The sequence below is a fragment of the Myotis lucifugus genome, unplaced genomic scaffold (genome assembly GCF_000147115.1).
Source record: "Myotis lucifugus unplaced genomic scaffold, Myoluc2.0 scaffold_1034, whole genome shotgun sequence".
NCBI classification, from domain to species: domain Eukaryota; kingdom Metazoa; phylum Chordata; class Mammalia; order Chiroptera; family Vespertilionidae; genus Myotis; species Myotis lucifugus.
In genome coordinates, this window is record NW_005872082.1 from 20310 (window position 1) to 41937 (window position 21628).

Consider the following 21628-nt stretch of genomic DNA (forward strand, 5'->3'; position numbering starts at 1 on the left):
GGTAGAGGGTAGCAAGACTGAGGTCCACAGACAGGCTCCAACTTTGGCTCCCAAGAGAGTGGGCCCCAAGCACTGGGGGCAGGCTTGGTCCCCCCCACCCCCTGCTGCCTCTACCCCCCCACTCCCTGCAGTGTTTTAGAGGTAACCAAGTGGAATAGTTAAGAATGAAGTCCCAGCACAGCCGGCGTGGCTCAGTGGTTGAGCGTTGACCTATGAACCAGGAGGTCATGGTTTGATTCCCAGTCAGGGCACATGCCTGGGTTGGGGGCTTAATCCCAGTGTGGGATATGCAGGAGGCAGCCAATCAATGATTCTGTCTCATTGTGGATGTTTCTATCTCTCGCTCCTTCTCCCTTCCTCTCTGAAATCAATAAAAATATATTAAAAATAAAAAAAAAGAATGAAGTCCCTGGAGTCAGATTCCTTGGGAGCCGATCTTGGCTCTGCCACTCGCTAGCACTGTGTGAGCTCAGGGCAGATTCCTCACTTTCTCTGGGTCTGTTTCCAGCTGTAAAACAGGGTTGATAATAGTACCTATGTCCTAGGGCCTTACATGAAGACATGCTCAGGAAAAGTTTGTTTGTATTATTGTCACTGTCCTCTCCCCAGACTGGGTGTCACCACCTGCTGCAGGTCCCCTGGGCTCCAGGCAGGGCCGGTGGTGGGGGCTGTGCCGTGTCTGCTCTCCCTCCCGCCTCAGCCTCCTCCCACTCTCACCCTACGGGTCCTGGCTGGGGACACAGGGGGCTTGGAGGCCCCGAGGCTGCCGTGGGAAGGGAGCCCTGTGTGGAGCGGGGAGGGCACGCGATCAGACATTTGAATTCTGCCTGAATTTTTCCTTTTCTTGGGCGGAAATTCCTGCGGCCTGCGGCCCCCGGCCCCCGAGGTCTCTCACCGCTCCAAGTCCCCCGCAACGATGCTGGGAGGTGCCTTTGTCCAGGTGACTTTGGGTTTGAACGGCTGAGTCTGCAGTGGCCCTGCGCACAGTCCCCAGCTCTCGGTAAGCGGTCTGAATGCCGGTTGTCAGGATGCATTTGTCTTCCCTATGGAGGCGCCTCCCTGTCTAACACGTGTCCCCAGACCTGGCCACACACGGGGCACAGAGCAGGTGCCTCTTATATATTTGACTCTGAGCAAATGACTGAACATCAGCTACATGGATGGCAGAATATATGGGAGAAAATTTATTTCTCGAGGCCATGCTACATGACCTTTGTGAGGTCGGGGCATCCAGGCTGATCAGGGTGCTTTCAAGGCCTCTGAGCAAATGAGGGTTCCTGTGGGAATGCTGGGGCTCCTGACCCCAGCCCCTTCCCATGATTCCATGGACCATGATTCTTCCATCCCACCCCTGCTCTCTCCACAGCGTCACAGGGACACGGGGTGTCTGTCCTGCCAGCCCACCTTCCCCAGGACCCTTTCCTCCCTGCCGGGTGCCCTCTAGTCTTCTCTCAGCCCCTGCCCATCCCTCAAGGCCTGTCCCAGGTCCTGCTTCCGGTGGGACACACTCTGGCCCTGACAATGGCTACCCATCTCCACTGAGTCCCACCCAGCCCTTCACCAGGCCCAGCTGGCACCGACAGGCCGAGGGGTGTGGAGCCAGGGGCCAGGGACGTGGTAGGGGTGGGGGGTGGGGCAAGGTCAGATCCTCTGCACACTCCCTGTGCGGCCCGGGCAGGGGCAGCCTCTCTGAGTGCCAGCTCCCTCATCTGCAGGGAACAGCCCAGGACGGGCGGTGGAGGTGACAAAGTGAGGTTATGATGGCGCATGTCTGGGGCCTAGCAAACGTCAGCTCACTGCCCTTCCTCCCCCCGCGGTCATTCAACTCGAGAGAGCCCCGCGTGTCCTCCCTGGTGGCAGGCCCAGTGCTGGGCCCACAGCAGGTGCTCAGTGTGTGCCGGTCACTTCAGTGTATCCTTCAACCTACTGTTGGAGGGGCCTTTCCAAGTGTCTGTCCCATGCCCCTCCCATTTTTATTTTTATTTTTTAAAATATATTTTTCTTGCCCTGACCGGTTTGGCTCAGTGGATAGAGCATCGGCCTGCGGACTGAAAGGGTCCCGGGTTTGATTCCGGTCAAGGGCATGTACCTTGATTGCGGGCACATCCCCAGTGGGGAGTGTGCAAGAGGCAGCTGAATCGATGTTTCTCTCTCATCGATGTTTCTAACTCTCTATCCCTCTCCTTCTCCCTTCCTCTATGTAAAAAATCAATAAAATATATATATTTTTTAAAATATATATTTTTATTGATTTCAGAGAGGAAGGGAGAGAGAGATGGAAACATCAATGATGAGAGAGAATCATTGATTGGCTGCCTCCTGCACGCCCCCTACTGGGGATCAAGCCTGCAGCCCCAGCATGTGCCCTTGACTGGAATCGAACCCGGGACCCTTCAGTCCGCAGGCTGAGGCTCTATCCACTGAGCCAAACTGGCCAGGGCCTCCTCCCCGTTTCCAATCCTTCCATGGCTCCCATCTCTTGCAGGGCAGGTCCAGCTTCTGCACACCCGCTGGCCGCGCCACCCACACCTGGTGAGCTGCTCTCAGCCACTCAGAGGCCCGGGGGCCCATCCGGGGAAAGGGATCTGCACTCACCGGAAGAGGCTAAAGAATCCGTACGTTTCTAGAAACATGCCCAGGAGGGGCCAGCGCAGGAGCACAACGACCACACCCCCCAGGAAGAAGCTGGTCCCCTTGAACTTGTGCCTCTGGAAGAAGAAGGAGAACGTCTTCCTCAGGCCGATGATGAGGGTCAGGCCGGTCAGGAACAGCAGCTGGCGGGGGAGGAAGAGGAGCGTGAGTTCAAGCAGCCCCCGCCCCCTCTGGAGCTAAGGGCCAGCCTCCCCCCCTCAGAGCCAGGGGCCAGCCTCCCCCCTCAGAGCCAGGGGTCAGCCTCCCCCCTTGGAGCTAAGGGCCAGCCTCCCCCCTCAGAGCCAGGGGTCAGCCTCCCCCTCAGAGCCAGGGGCCAGCCTCCCCCACTCTCTGGGGGCCAGCGGTCAGGCCTGGAGCCGCCATCACGCATGGGGCAGGAGGGTCGGTTTCAGAGAGGGTGACCCAGCCTTGTAGCAAAATTACGGAGCCTTGAGGAATCTGAGCTGTTTGGAAACCAAAGTGACCAGAGGCAGGGGCTGCACAAGGGGAAGTTGGGCTGTTCTCTAATTTCTCACCCAATTCAACCACTTTCTTGGGTCCCAACCAGTGCTTCGTATCTACTGCATTTCTCATCCCGCCTCCCAGGGAAGCTGGGATAGACAGTGAGATTCTCTCCCCGGTCGGAAGGGGAACACCAGGCCCGCATAGGTTAGGCGGCCGTACCCAAAGCCGCGAGGGACCGGCAGGGCTCCGCTGCCCGTGGGATGACACTCCGGTCCCTCCGGCATCTGGCCCTGCCACCGCCTTCAGTGTGGCTCCTAATGATCCCCGAAGAGTGCCCAGGCTCCTGTCCAATTCCTTCCAGCATGTTCCGTCCACCTGAGAGCACTTTCACCAACCCCACACACTTTCCTTCCCAAACCCCTTCTCATCCTCCCCAGCTGGGTACGCTCCTTCCCCTCCTCCCCCCCCCCCCCAGATGGAATGTGTTTGTCTCATGGTGACTTTGCTACACCTCTGCCTCTGTCCCCAGTCGTGTGTGTTCGTGGGACACCCCCGCCCCTAGCTGGTGGGAGTCCAGTGGAGGGACAGTGTCTCACCCCTCCCGGCCTCACCCAGAGCTGGCGTGAGAATCCAGGTCCTCAGATTCTCTGCCCAGCAGGGCCTGCTGTCCATCCCCAGCCACCCTGCTGGCACAGGCTGCTGGCACCTGACCCTGGACGGCCGCACGGGAAGGAACTTAGGGCTGACCCCAGCAGTAGAGACCTCAGGGAGGTTGGGAGGGTCCGCAGGGCAGGGGCACTCACGTTTCCGAAGGCCAGGAGCACGGAATCAAAGTACAGGAGCACTCCGAGGAGGATGAAGAAGGCTCCAAAGCCGGTGATGCCCACGCCAATCTCTGCAACAGGCAAGGAGGCCGTGGTGGGAGGGGCTCTGGGGAGAGGCGGGGCCTGGGATTTCCCGGTGACCCCTGGACAGGTGCCCTCGGGGGAGCTCTGTGCTCGGGGGAATGATGGGATGGATGGGAAAGGAAGAATGAGCACAGAAGTACATTGAGCTCCTGGAAACGGCCGTGCAGTCCTGCGCTTCCCGGCATTCTGCCCTCAAAACAGCCCTCTGCGTGGCTGCAGCTCCCCCACGTGCGGATGGGAGCTGCCGATGCCCACGCCACACTCAGCCAAGGGACCACTGGCAGCTCATGGCCACCAGCCCCAAAGGGCCCGGAAACCACCAGCTGTCCTGCCTGTTTCTCAAGAGGTTGGCCCTCCTGTCTCGTTCCTCCCCTAACTGCCCCTGCTCCGCCTTCCCGGTGAACACCTGTCACCCTGGTTTGGAAAAACCGAAGTCATCGATCGGTAGTGTGCTCATCTGTCCTCCTGGAGTCCACACCCCAGCCGGCACCCGCTCCCTTTCCTCCCTCCCTCCTGCAGAGGCTCCCTCTGGGCCCCACCACTGTCCCTGAGCCTCTGGTTGCAGCCACAGTGGCCTGCAGTTCTGCCCAAGGCTGGGCCCACGTGGCAGCGCCCCCCTGGTGGCAGTGCATCTCGGGGCGTCGCTCTTTGCAGCTGCAGGAGTTTGCTCAGAGCCAGCGCGGACAGCACCCAAGTGCAGGACCTTAAGGCCCTTGTTGGGCCAAGGGCTGCATTTTGGACACTTTGATACACATTTCAGATCGCTCCCCTCAGGAAGAGTTGTAACAAAACCGGATATGAAGTTCCTTTTTTTCTTAAACCCTACGCGTAACACAGAATTGTTCATTTTACTTATCATTGCCATTCTGAGAGTCAGCAAATGATAATTCATTGTCTCGCTTCATTTTTAAGATACTTTTATTGATTTCAGAGAGGAAGGGAGAGGGAGGGAGAGAGATAGAAACATCATTGATGAGAGAGAATCATGGATCGGCCGCCTCCTGAATGCTCCCGAGTGGGGGTTGAGCCTGCGACCCAGGCATGTGCCCTTGACCGAAATCGAACCCGGGACCCCTCGGTCTGCAGGCCGACGCTCTATCCACTGGGCAAAACTGGCCAGGGCTGTATTGTTTCATTTTTAAATTGAACTAACTTGGAATTTTACTTTAAGTCGTGATAGAATACACATAACATGTACCATCTTGACAATTCGTAAGTGTCCGGCTCAGTGGTATTCCGTACATTCGCATTGTTGTGTTACCATCGCCCCATCCATCTCCCAAACTCATCTGACAAAACTGGAACTCTGTACCCATCGAACACTAACTGCTCATTCCTCCACCCACGGCCGCTGGACCGGCCACGCTACTTTCTGTCTCTGCTCTGGGGATCTCAGAGAAGTGGGATCACACAGCATTTGCCATTTTGTGACCGGCTTATCTCCCGTAACACGATGTCCTCAAGGGTCATCCGTGCTGTAGCGTGTGTCAGTCAGAATTTCCTTACCTTTGAAGGAATATTCCACTGGATGCACATACTACATTTTGTTTGTCTACTCATCTGCGGATGGACACGTGGGTGCTTCTACCGTCTCGCTGTTGTGAATAAGCGTCTCTGAACACGGGGGAGAAAATATCTCTTCGAGACTCTGCTGTCAATACTTTGGATATGTACCCACCGGTGGGATTGAGGAGCAAGTGGTAGTTCTATTTTTAATTTTTTGAGGAACCACCATACCGCGTTTCATAGCAGGCGCTCCATCTTACATTCCCACCAGCAGGGCACAAAGGCTTCATGTCTTCCCATCCTCACCAACACTTGTCATTTTTGTTTTTTTAAATCTTTTATTATTTATTATTATTTTTAAAATCCTCACCCGAGGATATGTTTATTGATTTTAGAGAGGGGAAGGGAGAGAGGAAGAAACATCAATGTGAGATAGAAACACCGATCGCCTGCCTCCCTCACGTGCCCCGACAGGGGATCGAACCCGCAACCTTTCTGGTCTACAGAACGACGCTCCAACCAACGGAGCACCTGGCCGGGGCTGTTTTGTTTTTGACAACATACATCTTAGTGGGTGTGAGACGGTACCACGGTGGCTGTGACTTGCCTCTCCCTATGGTTGGTGATGGTGAGCATCTTTTCACGTGCTTGCTGGTCATGTGTATATCTTCTTTGTAGAAGTGTCTACTTAAGTCCTTTGCCATTTAAAAACCAGGTTGTTGTTGTTGAGTTGTAGGAGTTCTTTATATATTCTGGATAGAACCCCCTATCGGATATATACTTTGCAAATATTTTATCCCACTTCATAGATTGTCTTTTTTACTCTGCTGATTGTTTTCTTTGATGCCCAGAGGTTCTTAATTTTGATGCAGTTCAATTTATATCATTTTTCTTTAGTTGCTTATGTTTGTATCATATCCCAGAAATCGTCAAATCCAGTGTCATGAAGCTTTTCTCCTATGTTTTCTTCTAAGAGTTTTATAGTTTTAGCTCTCACTTTGAGCTAAAATGAACTACTCTTTTGCCTGTGGGTATTCAGTTTTCCTGACATCATTTGTTGAAAAGACAGCCTTTTCCCACAGAATGGCCTTGACGCCCTTGTTGAAGTTCATTTGGTGCTTTATGCCGGGGTTTATTTCTGGGCTTCCTATGATATTCATTGGTCTGTCTGTCTGTCTGTCTGTCTTTATGCCACTGTTTTGGTTATTGGAGCTTTGTAATAAGATTTTTGTTGTTGTTGTTGTTAATCCTCACCCAAGGATATTTTTTTTTCATTGTGTGTGTGTGTTTTTAAGAGAGAGTAGAAGGGAGGGAGAGAGAGAGAGAAACATCGAGTGAGAGAGATTCCCACACACGCTCTGACCGGGGCTGGGAATCAAACCTGCAACCCAGGTACATGCCCTGGACTGGGAGTCAAACCCGAGACCCTTCGGTGCACGGGCCGACTCTCTAACCACTGAGCACACTGGTCAGGGCTGTAATAAGTTTTGAAATGAGTAAGTGTGAAACCTCCAACTTTGTTCTTCCTTTTCAAGATTAATTTGGCTATTCGCTAACCCTTGAGATTCCAAATGAATTTTAACATTGATTTTTCTATTTCTGCAAAAAACACCATTGGGATTTTGATAGAGATGGCATTGAATTTGTAGATTGCTTTGTGCAGTACTGACATCTTAACAACATTAAATCTTCCAATCCATGAACACAGGATGTCTTTCTATTTATTTGTGTCTTTTACAACATTTTCAGCAACGATTTGTAGTTTTCAGTGTACAGGCATCCCTCATTTTATTGTGCTTTATAGATTTTTTTTTTTTAAATTGAAGGCAAGACCCTCCACCAGCACAAAGGTTACGACTTGCTTTATTGCAAAGGTTTGGAACCAAACCCTCAACCAGACAGACCTCAGAGGGTTAGGACCAGTTCCAAAGGGCTCCTTCAAAAGATCTTTTTTCAAAGATTGAGATGAGATTTATCGTTCAAATGATAAACCGCCCTCGATTTATCATCCAGAGAAGTGCCAGTCTTGCTGGTCTCCCTTTCAGCAGAGCCGGATTCTGTTAGGACCCAGCGCCACCACCGGATCTGTCAGCAGAATGTCCGCCTGCCCGGAATCCAGCCGGACTGAGGGCCGAGTCCGCCTGCTTCTGACCAGCCCCCGGGTCTATCTGGGCTTGTTTCCTACGCCCCCCTCTCAGCAATGCCTGTCTGAATCCCATCTCTGAGGGCCCGGGACACCGGGCAGTGCAGCCTCCGTGGGCCATGGCGAAGGCTGTGTTCTGTCCTTCCCTGTGTGTGATGTCTCTGTCCTCGAGAGGGGCTAGAAGGGCCTCCTCTTTGCTAGGATGATTTTACGTAGGAAGACCACAGCCCTATTCTTTCATCCAAACAGCCAAGGCATTTATGTTTTCATGCCGGTTATAAAAACATCTGGTCTCAGCTTACACCTGCCACAAAAATATGCCATTGGTTCCGGCGCTGACAACCATCCTTCGCTTCTATATCCCCCGGGGGGATGTATTTGGTGTGGAAACACAATGTGAATATTTTACTAGGTTTTCCTTTTGTTTTGTTAAAACATCCATGTGTTCATCCTGTAAACACGTAAGAACAGCCTCTTATTCATTTCGTGGAAACCGCCCAAGTTTCTCAGATTCACACCCTGCCTTTTCTCCCACATTATACTTTCTTCCCCTACAGCGATGTGCTGGTTTACACAGTGATTGCTTTCCTAACTTGTCCCCCGCGATTCCTGAAGGACCGGTGCCACTCCACAGCTCCTGCCGCGGGCAGCCTTCCTCACGGGCCGCGTGGTGCCCCCAGTGTTCAGGGGGACACTGCACCGCGGACACAAACCTCACGGAAAAGGGTCGGAAGCTGTTCTCTCACTCAGGCCTCAGACCTCCCTCCGTCTCTCCTGCAGTCGCTTAGCAATTTCAGTTCAGTTACCATCTGGGGTCGCTCCTGAAGTTCCTGGGACATGATCATGGCCGAGGGCGGGGCTGTGGGGGGCATGTCACCAGAAGTGACAGAAGTGTCCGCAGCCCTACGGGATCCAGACAGAGGGGCAGCGCGCCCCCTGCTGGAGGAAAGGACCAGGGGAGGCTCCCGTAACTTCAGGGAGGCCTGGCTCTCCATTGCATCACCTAGCAGCGGTTCTCAACCCGTGGGTCGCGAACAATGAAACTACATCCTGCATATCAGATATTTACATTACGATTCATAACAGTAGCAAAATTACAGTTATGAAGTAGCAACGAAAATAATGTTATGGTTGGGGGTCACCACAACATGAGGAACTGTTTTAAAGGGTCGCGGCATCAGGAAGGTTGAGAACCACTGAGTCCTAATGAGAAGCAGGGACCACCCAGCCCCCAGAGATAGGCCAGCTTCAGGTGTCCCTGTCGTGGCAGGCTGATGCCTGCCTTAATCCTCACCTGCAAATATTTTTCCATTGATTTTTGGAGAGAGTGGAAGGGAGGGAGAGAGACAGAGAGAGAAAAACATCGATGTGAGAGAGACACATCAATTGGTTGCCTCCCACACACTCCCGACCAGGGTTGGAGATCGAGCCTGCAACTGAAGTACATGCCCTTGACTGGAATCGCACCCAGGACCCCTTGGTCCACGGGCTGATGCTCTAGCCACTGAGCTAAATCAGCTAGGGCATGGCTGCCCTCTTCAGCAACCACCCCAACCTGCAGCTCCAGAGCGGCTGCCAAGAGGAGCCCACGGCATGCAAGGTTGCAGATGAGCTGGGCTGGCCCCACCCCCACCCGGTAGCTCGCACTCACTGACGCCCAGGGCAAGGTCCTTGTTGCTCCCGGAAGGGAAGTAGTGTCTCCTGAAGCAGGTGGAAGGTCCTTCTGGCCCAAGACTGGGCTGGGAGACAGGGAACACCATTCATTTCTCACTTCTCTCTCTCTCTCTCTCTCTCTCTCTCTCTCGACATTCACAAAGGTACTGAAAAGTTGCAAGTACAATACAACAACATTTCCCCCCTGAATCATCTGAGAGTAGCTGCCACGGGCTCTCTCATCACCCCTGGAGACTTCCGTGTGGTTTTCCTGTACCAGGATACAACCGTCAGAGCCAAGGCATTAACACGGACACATTGCTACCCCCTAAAGTTAGACCACATTTACCTTTCATCAGTTGTTAGCATTTTTAACTAAAGGATCCAGTTCGGAGCCACGTGTGGCATTTGGTTTTATGTCTGTCATGTCTGGAATAGGACCTCAGTCTTCCCTTGACATGACATTGACACTTTTGAAGATTTGGGTCAGTTATCTGGTATTGGTTCTACAGAAATATCAACAAGATGGGATGCTGTGTTCTTCTCAATGTGGCCTATTACTGATGATGTTTCTTTTTTTTTTTTTTAACATGTTTTTATTGATTTTTTGGAGAGAGAGGAAGGGAGAGAGCGAAACATCAATGTGAGGAAACAACACTGATCCATTGCCTCCTGTACGTAACAACCTGGGCATGTGCCCTGACCGCGGGAATCGAACCGGCAACCTTTTGGTGCCTAGGATGATGCTCGCCCAACGGAGCCACACTGGCCAGGTCAGATGATATTTCTCTTGATTAAGGTGGTGTCTGCCAGGTTCCTCCACTCTTCAGTTCCTCTCCACTCCCTACCGGACGCTGTCAGGATACCCTCCGTGCCCTGCCTTCGCACCAGGCCAACCTCAGGTGAGCCTCCTTCCACCTGGCGAGGGTTCTGACACCTGCTCTGGGCACCATCTCCCTTTCTACCTAACGGCTTTAGGACTGAATTGTTCAGGAAGAGGAAGGGGAAAATGGGGAGAGAAAGAGCCTTCCTTCATTGTTCAAAGTGACCAATAGTGATGAATAATAACAACCACTAACAGTAACCAGCGCACGGTGCCAGGCACAGTCCAAGCACTTTAAGTCTTGTGAACGCATCTAATTTTCATAGCTGCCTCTGAGGTAGGGACGCTGTTAGCCACACTTCACACACAGAACGGAAACACTCAGAGATGACGTCACTGGCCCAGGGGCGCCCAGCAGCTGGCAGACCAGGGTTTGATCCCAGTAGCCTGGCATCTGGCTCCAGAAAAAGTGCTTTGAGTCAACCCAGTCCACCCACCTCCACCCCCGCCCACCCCGCAGGACTCCTCCAGAGAAACTGTTCTTGCTTTGGCCACCTGTGATGTCCAGGTTCCCAAATCCAACGGGCAGGGGTCAGTCCTCACCTTAGCAGCTGGCTACTCCCTTCTTGAAGTGGCCTTTCTGCTGATCCCATGGTAGCCTGCTGCTGGTTTTCATCCCGCTGTCTGACCACGCTTCCCCAGGCTCCTTGGCCAGCTCCTCCCACTTCTCTCTCTTCCTCTTGGGATTCTAATGGCTCAGGGCTTTGGCTCAAGTTCATGTCTCATTCTCTTTTCTCACATATTCCCATGTCTGTAAATATCACTTGTGTGCTAACAATGTTGATATTGGCCTTTCATATATATTACATTTATTATTATTTATTTAGCCCAAGTAAATAAATAAATAATGAGTTTGAGCTTCCAAACTCATGTTCAGCTGCCTATGTAGCAAATCTGCGTGGTTCTCTCTCTTCAAGGCCTATTGGACTCAACAGGTCCGAACCGAGCTATTGATCTTCTTTCCTTAAACTTGCACCTCTCTTGGTTTTCCTCAAATGAATACAAATGTCACCACCACCCAATGGGCAGCTTGCAGCCACCACTGTCTCCTCATTACGCCCTCAGTCACTACTCCCTTTTTTAAAGTTTTTATTGATTGGGGGGGGGGGTGGGAGGAGAAATGAAGGGAGAGGGATAGAGAGAGAAACATTAATGATAGAGAAACATCATCAATTGGTTGCCTACTGCACACCCCCTACTGGGGATGGAGCCCGCAACCCGGGCATGTGCCCTGACCGGGAATTGAACTGGTGACCTGACATTTGGTACACAGAATGACACCCAACCAACCAAGCCACACCAGCCAGGCTGTTTCTCTCCACTCTTACTACCGAATTCCAAGCCACCCTCATGTCTGTTCTGGACCCACCAACATTCTCCCGCTAGTCTCTGCTTCACTCCTGCCTCCCTCATATCCCTCCTCCACACGGCGGTCAGGGATCTTGGAGAACATACCATCCAATCCTATTCCCCGCTTCCCCCTGGGCTGAGACGAAACACCCATTTCCTTGGCTCACAGCCCTGCATAGAGTGGCCCAGGACTGCTGGTCCAGCTTCATCTCCTGCCCCTGCCCCCCTTGCCCACCACACTCCAACCACACCTGGTTCCCAGGACGAGCCTCCTGCCGCCGGGCCTGCGACCACACAGTTTCCTCCCACTGGTACTCATCCTTCAGGTCTCAACGCCAATGCCAGCTCCGCAGGGAGACCTGCTCCGCTCTCCATTCCCGACCTCAATCTGGTTCCCTCATTGCTTTCTTTCATAAAATTCAGCACATTCTTCATAAGACTTAGCACATTTTGTCTAATAAAATGTTGGCTTGCCACTGGGCTCAGCCCTCTTCTCTCTATAGTTTTAGAAATATGAAGACCAGTTGTTCTCCACTGTGAGGGGTGGTTCTGTTTCTCAGAGGACATTGGGAATGTCTGGAGACTTTTTTTTTTTAAATCCACACCTGAGGCTATGTTTCCACTGATTTGAGAGAGAGAGAGAGAGAGAGAGAGAGAGAGAGAGACATTGATCAGTTGCCTTCCATACACGCCCCAACCGGAAGTCAAATCTGCAACCTAGATATGTGCCCTGACTGGGAACTGAACCCGCGACGGGACTATGTCCAGCCGCCGGAGCCATCTGGCCAGGACTGGAGACAGTTTTGATGGTCACAACTGGGAATGTGAGTGTAATCCTGGCATCCAGTGTGTAGAGGCCAGAGATGCTGCTAGAATCCTACAATGCCCAGGGCAGAGAACACAACCAACTTACCCTGCCCCCGAATGTCAGTGGTGGGGAGGCTGGGAAACTGCCCAGATGATCTCATGGAGTCCTGTGCCTTTAAATGTCATCTCTATGTGGGCAGCTCCAAAATTCCCCTCTCTGTCCATCCCAGACTCATATACCTGGCTACCCACTTGACATCTCACCTGGATGCCTAATACCAGCCCATCAAACTCAACATGCCCGCTCCCCCTACTCACACCTTCTAGTTGCTCAACATGCCCGCTCCCCCTACTCACACCTTCTAGTTGCTCAACATGCCCGCTCCCCCTACTCACACCTTCTAGTTGCTCAACATGCCCGCTCCCCCTACTCACACCTTCTATTTGCTCAACATGCCCACTTCCCCTACTCACACCTTCTAGTTGCTCAGGTTAAAATATTCCTGACTTTTTTGTTTCACACTCCGCATCCAATCCATCAGCGAATCCTTTCAGCAGTTTCCTCAAAACAGACTCACTCAGCATTGGTCCCTTCCCACCAGGTCGCTGCTGCCGCCACCTTGGCCTCCTCCAGCAGCTCCTGTTCCCCCACTCTAGGCTGTCAGTGGGGATAAGTATGCTCACTGACTGTTGTGTACTCTATGCCCAGCACAGTGCGTGGCACAAGAGGAAACACATCTGCCCAGTGAATGAATGAGTGTCACCTCCAGGTCACAGATGAGACACCGGGGCTCAGAGGCTTTAAGTAACTCCCCCAAATGAAACTCACGGAACCAGTTCCCACGCCTCCCAGACCTGCAGACGACTCCACTGCTCACTCCAAAGAGAGGGAGAGATGGTTTGGGAGTGAGGATATGGGGGTTTGGGGAGTGGTGTTGAGTTTATTTTCTGGTAGGAAGGGACCCAGGGCCATAGGAGACCCTAGGAAAGTTTTGGGGGAAAGATGTCTGAATGGGCAACGGCCTCCTGGGTCCACCTTTGCAGCACCCCAGGTTTAAGAACCCCGAGTGGAAAGGCACCAGCTGGGGTGTGAACCTGCCAGTTCCCCCAACACCAGCCTTTGACTTCCTGGGGGCCTGGAGCCACCCCTCAGCCCCTGGCAGCCGAGGAGCCACACCTGGCCATGGCCCTGCTGCGCGGAGGATGCCAACACAGCAGCTCCGGGCCGCTGGCTCCAGAGGTCACCTCACAGACTTCCCACAAAGAGATCCCAGCTGGGAGGGGCACCTCGGCCCCCACCTCGCCTAAACGCCCCGCTCCAGCCCAGCCCCCCACAGCAGGGCCCCCCACACTCACTCTGCCATTCGGTGATGGAGATCATGCCGCAGGCTGCCTGGGGGGCCTCCTGGGTTCAAGCTGGCCGGGGCGAGGAGTACCGAGATCCAAGCTTGTACATGCTCAAGGGAAGCTGACCCTTGGTAAGTTGTGAAAGGAGCCTCCGGTAAATCATTAACTCTCCACACACACCCACACTCACACACACTCACACTCACACACACACACACACACACACACACACACACAAATGGCTGTTGAAAGTCACAGGCTCCCTTCCCCTGGCTCCTCCCAGGGGGCACTGTCCCTCCACAGGCTGGCCCCCTGGAGCATCTCATATCCCACCTGACGTACAGGGTCCCCTCTCCCCCCACCTCCCTGCCTTCAGGTCGAGTTCAGTGCTTTCTACCCTCTGCACAACGTGGACTGTACATAAAAGAACGGAGACCAAGGAGTGCCCAGGCTCCTGACTGGGTTTGGAGTGTGTGTGGGAAGAGCTGGCATCTGTGTTTCTCTTTGGAAAAGTACGAAATTCATCTTGTATACAGTTGGCTTGTTTTGTGCTTAGTACCCAGGCTATACCCTAGGGGGCGCCAAGCAACTGAGTAAAACCTGTTGCTGCTGGTCTCCTGGGAGTGCCAGACAGAGTTAGACACAAGGGCTCCACCTCCTCTTCCCCTGCTTTGGACCGTGGGGTTGAGCTACGGGAGATAAAAGGTGAATTTGGCCTTGGGGGAGGGCTGGACTGTCGAGGAAGTCTGGTTCCAGTCTACCCAGCAGGTGAGCAGTCACGGGTGCATCCTTCCCTCCCTCTGGGCCTGAAGAGAGAGGGGTGGGGAGCTCCGAACACCTTCCTCCCACTGTAGAGCAGTGGTCCTCAGCCCCATGAGAGCCAGCATCCCTTTTAGAATGTCCCCTCTCCCCTGAAATGAAGTCCACAGATGACATGGCTAATCTACAGACATCCTTTATACAAATGCAAGTAAAGCTAGTTATAACAAAGAGAAATAATGTAGAATAAAACACAATGTCTCTCAATGTATAAATGCACAGGCAAGACTTACTGGAAGACATAAACGGCGTAGGCAGATTGCCTGCACCTGCTTATAATAGATTCGAATTTACGGGAAACAGAAGACTAGAGCCATTATGTGATTTAAAACAAACCCACAAGAGTAACAGGGAGTAAATACTAGAATAAAAATGAATGCTAGGTGGGTAAGAACAGACCGGATGTCCTTGCAGATAAAAAGAGAAAGAGGGATAGGACCTAAATTAAGTAGGACGAGAATGCAAGGCAAGTGAGGGAGGGCCCCGTGGAGCAGAAGGAAGCAGCGTGAATGCCCAGGCGCTGGTCCTCGCTCCCTGTCATGGCAGGGAATGGGGAAATGGTGGCGTATCACAGACACACAGATCCGTCCTGAAACTCCACCGTGTGTTCAGGTAAAATCCCATTTGGAGGATCTTAAAGGCCTTGGAGCTCACATATTTCCGAGAGGTGATGGGAACAGAGGATGGATTGGAAAGAGAAATGGTGAGATAAGTGGTTCAAAGCAATTGCATGCGGAGCCCTGGGACAGTATGAGAGGAAGATAAAAAACCAACAGGCAACGCCCCCAAACAACTCCACAGGCAATCCTGACAACATGGGTGTGCATTCCTGGGCTGCGAACTCTTTAAAAATATACAGGTTACCGGTAATAGGAAATAACTTCTAAAAACATTTATCCAAGAGATCCAAAGAGATCCCCCGCATTTCAAGTAACTTTGCTTTAACGCTGTTTGGTTCTCTCAGATCTCCTCTGTTAAATATTTATATTACATTCAGTGTCTACTTATTCAGCAAGACCCTCCTGCACTGGAGTCATTTTCAACCAGACATACCGGGCTGAAACGTTAGAATGGATTGTGTAGGCAATGCAGGCGGTAGATTATTCAATAATTTTGAGACGTCTTTATTCCATTTAAGTGCCTGCTCCTTAATAAGCATCTCCTAACTTATTGAGCTTTCATGAAACTTATAAAAAACTTAGAGGCTTATAAAAACTCTTCAGTACTGTTCTGAATTGCACGACTCATACGGAAGCTGGTGTAGCCCCCTTGCACGTTATAACGGTGTGCAGGACACAGGACCAAGACTTAATGTGGAAATCTGCCTGTGCATTGCCGCCACTGAACGCCAGCAAGAGTTTTACCCCCTTAGGCCCCCCACCCCCCCGCTAATTTCCAGGTGGTGTCACCCTCATTGAAACCACTGGTAAGTTGCCCTACCCGGTTTGGCTCAGTGGATAGAGCATCAGCCTTCGGACTGAAGGGTCCCAAGTTTGATTCTGGTCAAGGGCATATGTCCCGGTTGCGGGCTTGATCCCCAGTAGGGGACGTGCAGGAGGCAGCTGATCAACGATTCTCTCCCATCATTGATGTTTCCCTCTCTCTCCCTTCCTCTCTGAAATCAATATAAATATATTTTAAAAAAGAAAAGAAACCACTGGTAAGTTAAGAGCTTAGGCTCTAGAGCACCCCGGGCCTCATTCTAGGTCCCCGAGACCTGGACATTTTGTGCCCTTTCTGTGCCCCAGGTCCTTGGGTAACGACAGTACCGTTCACATAGAGCTATAACGAGGATCAGAGTAAATTCATGCGATGGGCAGAGAACCGGGCACTGGCCCTGGCACACACTTCATGAGCCATTGTTATTATAACTATTTTCTCGGATAGTTATAACAATTACTATTGTCATTAATATTTCTGCTATGAGTACACTAACAAATACTCTTCCATGGAAGACTTCTCTCATCGGAACTTGTGGTTCTAAACTGCTCCCAGGGGTGAGCAAACAGCAGCGTTGAATTTCTCCCCCACCATGGAGCTCACCTGTGAGCTCAGAACAAACTCTCCTGGATCTGGGCCCTCCTGGCCCGAGTCCCAGATGGCAGCACTGGGCACTGGAGCCGGGCCCAGCGTGGTTGCCCACTGCCCACCCTCCTGAGAGGAGCCCCTTCACATGGGCAACCCTGGGAGGAGGATGCAGGCCCTGGAAGGCTGGGGCTGGCCCTCAGCCTATGGCCTGGCTGCGTGGTGAAGGCCTGGGGGAGAGCCCTGGGCCTGGGCTGGAGGAGTCGAATTGGACAGGGGAAGGAGCACTGAACGGCAGGAGCCCTGGTGACATCTAGCAGCAAAGGGGAGACCTCAGGACACATTCTCCCTCTCCCCTCATCCCCGCAGGCAGCTGAGCGACCGCCACAGCAGCATCCTCCACCCCCGACATTTGTAAGTGACTTCAAGCTTATTTTTTAATAGATGTATATTTTTATTGATTTCAGAGAGGAAGGGAGAGACAGAAACATCACTGATGAGAGAGAATCGTTGATGGGTTGCCTCCTGCACGCCCCACACTGGGGATCAAGCCCACAACCTGGGCCCTGACCTGGAATAGAACCGTGACTTCCTGGTTCATAGGTAGATGCTCAATCACTGAGCCATGCCGGCCGCATTCAAACTTTCAGTGTTTTTCTTCTGTTTTCTCATTGGAACTTCCTGAGGGCTCTATAAGATGGTATTAATACCCCCATATCACAGATGAGGAAACTGAGACGCAAGGATCCTAGTGACTTGTGCAAGTCTTCATGGCGCTACAAGGAGCCGAGGAGGTGAGCCTGACATCATCTCTGGGATCCGTCTCAGCGACGTGGGGCCAGTTCTTCTCTGGAGGCCGCGGGGTGGGAGGTGCAGGTGGCCTGGTTCCACGGCGGCAGCGGGTGGAAGCCCGGCTCCTTCCTGGCACTGACACGCCCTCTTTAGGAATGAATGGCCGCGCAGTCAGAGCACCGCTCCGAAAGGGCCTTCTGCTAGTTGCTGCTTTACTTGACAGCCCCAGCCTGGCTCCCTCTGAGGGCTGTGTGGGCCCCGAGGTGGGGCAGACAGGGACCTGTGGGCATCATCCCTGGAGAGGAACCGGCCTTGTTGGTGGGTACAGTGGTGCCCGTGGTGCTCCCACATGCCTCCTCCTCTCCAAGCCGCGGGCTCTGGCCTGGGTGGGGCTGCCGATACTGAGGCAGCCCCGAAACGGACAAGTTCTCCACTACGCCTTCCCAGCCCTAAGGCCTCGGTCTTGAGTCTACATCTGGTCCCAATTCTCCCCGATTCACCAAGGATATCAGGGTCTATAGTGCTCCCCAGGATGTTACAAAGTCCCCAAAATAGTCACTTTATTTGTACTCTACTAGCCCTTTAGGGATGAGGATAGGTGTCCAGGATTCAAAATCAGCCATTAGAACCAGCCAAGGCAAAACCGGCAATTAGAGGAAGCTCACCTTCCCATCTCCTCTTTCTCAATGTTCTTCTTTTCCCTGAACCACCGACACCTCCCTCTCCCCCCAGATATCCTGCTTCACTCCAGCTGGGCCGGCCACAGCCTGGGTTCATGTTCTCTTCCCACCCCCCACCCCACAGAATTACAGGGCTTCTGGACTCTGATGGTTCACAGAGATTTCAAACTGAGAAGCTTTAGTTCAGTCTTTCACACTGAGTGCCAATAACCGATAACCACCGAGTTCCTACTAAGAGAAATGGACCAAAGGCACTGAGGCTGGATGCAAAGAATTTGAGTGGCCTTTCTGTCCCCCCGCCCCCCCGCGCCCCCATCATATACCTTCTTGTCCCTTACAGCAGAAATACAGGGCATCGTGGTCACCGAGAAAGGCTGAGAGTGACTGTTCTCCTACAGTCCTACCCTCAGCCTCGGAGACCCAATCAGGGGAGGTTCCAGGGCCCGGAGCGTCTGATGCCCCCGGTATACAGACCTAAGCACAAGCCTTGATCTGGGGTCACCCGAGCCAAGATGATGATGGTATTGGCAGCGTAGCATCATCCCCGGGGCACAGGGAGGTGGCACTCTGTCGAGAACTCTGGGATAGCTGCCTGGGAGGGAGGGGGAGATGCAGCTGGGGGCAGAGGGAAGGGGGTGGCGGTCCACGTGCTTTGAACCTGCCCTGCTCTTCGGGAAGGCCTGGCCCCAGACCCACCGTAAATGGCCATGAACCCCGAGGCCAGCCACAGGCAGACACGGACACAGAGGGCAAGACACGCACCACTTGTACAAACCATTTTATTTCCGGTGTTGGCTTTATACAAACTTACAATATACAAATGCGGAGCTCACGGGGGCTCTTCAGCTGCTGAGCGCGGACCCCAACTCTAGCCTGTCCGGCAGGTGCCCCCTCCCCGGGAGGGGCTTCGGCTAGAAAGATGCCCGGGGGCTGCTACAGCTGCCGGTCCCCTGGCAGAGATGCTAACTAACCTGAACTCTTCTTCTAAGGTCACTTTTATGCTAAATAAAGACACTGAGATCAGACATTTCCTTGTATAGTTTATTGTCTAATACTAGCAAATCAGATTGGCCCCAATATGTGCATAAATAGATATATGTATATATATATAGGTATGTATATTTCATATTTTTCCTTAGTTTTAAGAGCTTCCAGGTGGGGGTGCCTGAAGGGGAAAGGAATTGGGTTCCTCTTGCTATAGTCAGCCCTGCACCAAGAACACGCCTTTCGCCAAGGCAGAAGGGCAAGTGTGCACAGCTTGCAACCTCAGAAAAATCTTTAAAGTGACAGTAGCAATATCTGATTGCAGCCTCTCGGTTATTGATCAAGGAGGTCATGTGCTAATTGGGAAGGCTCTAGATCAGTAACCAGGAGTGCACCCAGGTGGGTGTCTCAGCCCTGGGCCTCCATCTGGGCCCCATCCATCCGCAGCCGGATGCGCGAGGCTGGACGCAGGGGCCGGTAAGTGGTCAAGCTGGCAGGCCAGGCTTCCAATGCTGGCCGGGAGCTCTGCGCCAGGTCCCAAACCCCCGGATTCCAGACCTGGACAAAAGACTCCCATCCTGCCCAGATCCGTACAAGGCAAGAGCCCCTTGCCCACTTCCAGGGGACAAGCAGTTTGCAAGACTGAGCTGCCTCAGTCCGGCAGCCCAGGGGCAGCGGCTCCTGGCAAGGCTGAGCTGCTACATTGTCCGTGGGACCCTCCTCAGCCCAGAAGCGGACTCCGCAGTCTGGATGCCAGACCGAGGTGCCAGGCCCTGAGGAGCAGCCCCCAGAAGGAAGGTCACAGAGTATAACAGGTGCCATCGACGCGACCCAGAGCAGAGAGAGGCCACGTGAAAAGGAGTGTGGGAAGTCGTCCAAGGAACTCAAACACGTCTGCGCTGAAGGGCCAGGGATCCCAGACCACTTCCTTGGGCCTTTGCACCATATCCTGGGTCCGTCAAGGGACAGACTGACATTCATGTTTGGCACAGGCGGCCATGAAACTGCCTGCCCCCTGCAGCAGGTGATGGGGGGTCTGGGAGCACATCGCTGGGAGGGGCCTGCGTGGGTGCCCCTGTGCACACACCTAAACGCTTTCTTCCATAGGATTCATACCCGAGAACTCTAGCGGGTCATCAAGAGCGGTCAGTGTAACCAAATCCTCAGACCAGGACTTCCGAGAGCACGTCCTGCCCTGGGGAGATGCTCTGGGGAGGGCTCTGGGGACCAGCCCTCTGCAGACCGGGCAGTGGGAGGGAGGGAGCAGCTGGGGGCGGGGGCGGGGCGGAGGCTGGACCTAGAGGCAGTCAGTCACCCCAGTCTCCTCCGTTGTTGGCCAGTTCCATTTAGACATTGCACATGTGAAAATAGATTTGCTTCCATAATAAAAGCGTAAAATAGATCTGTCTTAAAATAAGTCTCTCTCTCCCCTTCTTTGGATCCAAGGCATGGGGTGTAGCCGCGTCATGCTAGGAGTGGCGTGGAGAGTAAAGGAGAGAAGACAGGCCTGGGCAGGGGTTCTAGGCAAGGGTCCGACACCCAAACCGATATGCATCTTACATATAAACCTATAGTATGTATAATCTTCATAAAACATATATTAAGGCATGTAAAGCAACATAAAGGGCCAGCTTTATGAAATAGGAGGTGAGAGAGGTGACAGACGAGCAGACATTGATCCTTGGTATTTTCCATGTATTTCTTAAAAATATCACTTTAAAAAAAGGAGAGACAGATAAAGGAAGGGGAAGGCATGGAAGGCCCTAAAAAATCTGTGTCTCGTGGATGGAGAAAGGTGCGGGAACGAGGAAGAGCTGGGAGCCAACCCCACCTGCCAGTCTGTGGGGGGAGAAAGGACCGTTTGGGATGCTCGAGCTGCGCTAACGACGGAAAATGTAGCCAAAAGCCTGTCACCAGTGAAGACAAATGGAACCCTCCCGTCTGTAATCCCTCAGAAGCAACTATCCTGAGCACCTAGGACAGTGCCTGGTACATAAACGGTGCTCGATAAATATTTGTTGTTGAATGAACTGTCACCTTTACTTGCATATGAACCAGTAACTGCCCCAGCCGTGAAGGAGTGAAGAACTGGGGGGAGATAAAGGAGTTGTTCTTAGGGCGGCTGAAGGTCAGGCTGGAGTCTCAGGCAGCAGCTCTTGCAAAGAGGAGGCCTAGGAGCCAGACTGTCCAGCCGCACTCTCTCTCCTCCCTCCTTCTGGCTACATTCATCTCATGGTGGGTGGAGCAGAAGAAGAATGAGTTTGCTTCTGTCTCTCCCGCACTGGCCTCCCTGTCAGGTGGATCCCGAAAGAGTCAGCCAGAGGGAGTCCTTGGTACAGCCTCCACCGGTCCTCGTCTGGGGGGCCGGGGTGTGCGGCGGGGTCCTGGCATCTGGCCTCCCAGCTGAAGACTCATTCCCTCTCCCCGGGCACACTGGCAGCTGGCCCACAGCACATGCCAGAAAATGCCGCCAAAATGGTGAGGAGACGGCACCCAAGGCTGACCACACCCTGCACAAGACAGATCCTTCTCTCTGCCCCCCCCCAGCCCAGTACCGGAGGCAGACACCAGGCCCAGGCATACACAGGCCCTTGTGTGTCCCAAGACTGTCGTACCCAGCCACCTCATCCCCCAT

General features: G+C 53.1%; 1 protein-coding gene across 1 annotated transcript in view; it reads right to left on the minus strand.

Annotated features, from left to right (window-relative positions):
- The window catches only part of GOLT1A (golgi transport 1A), a 15206-nt gene extending 1479 nt beyond the window's left edge, over window positions 1–13727 (minus strand). The window contains exons 1-3 of the mRNA XM_006107142.3: window positions 13703–13727; window positions 3900–3991; window positions 2596–2774 (exon numbers count right to left, since the gene is read on the minus strand). Coding sequence (XP_006107204.1) covers window positions 2596–2774; window positions 3900–3991; window positions 13703–13727 — 296 coding nt within the window. The remainder of the gene's footprint in view (window positions 1–2595; window positions 2775–3899; window positions 3992–13702) is intronic.
- Between the last annotated feature and the right edge of the window lie 7901 nt (window positions 13728–21628).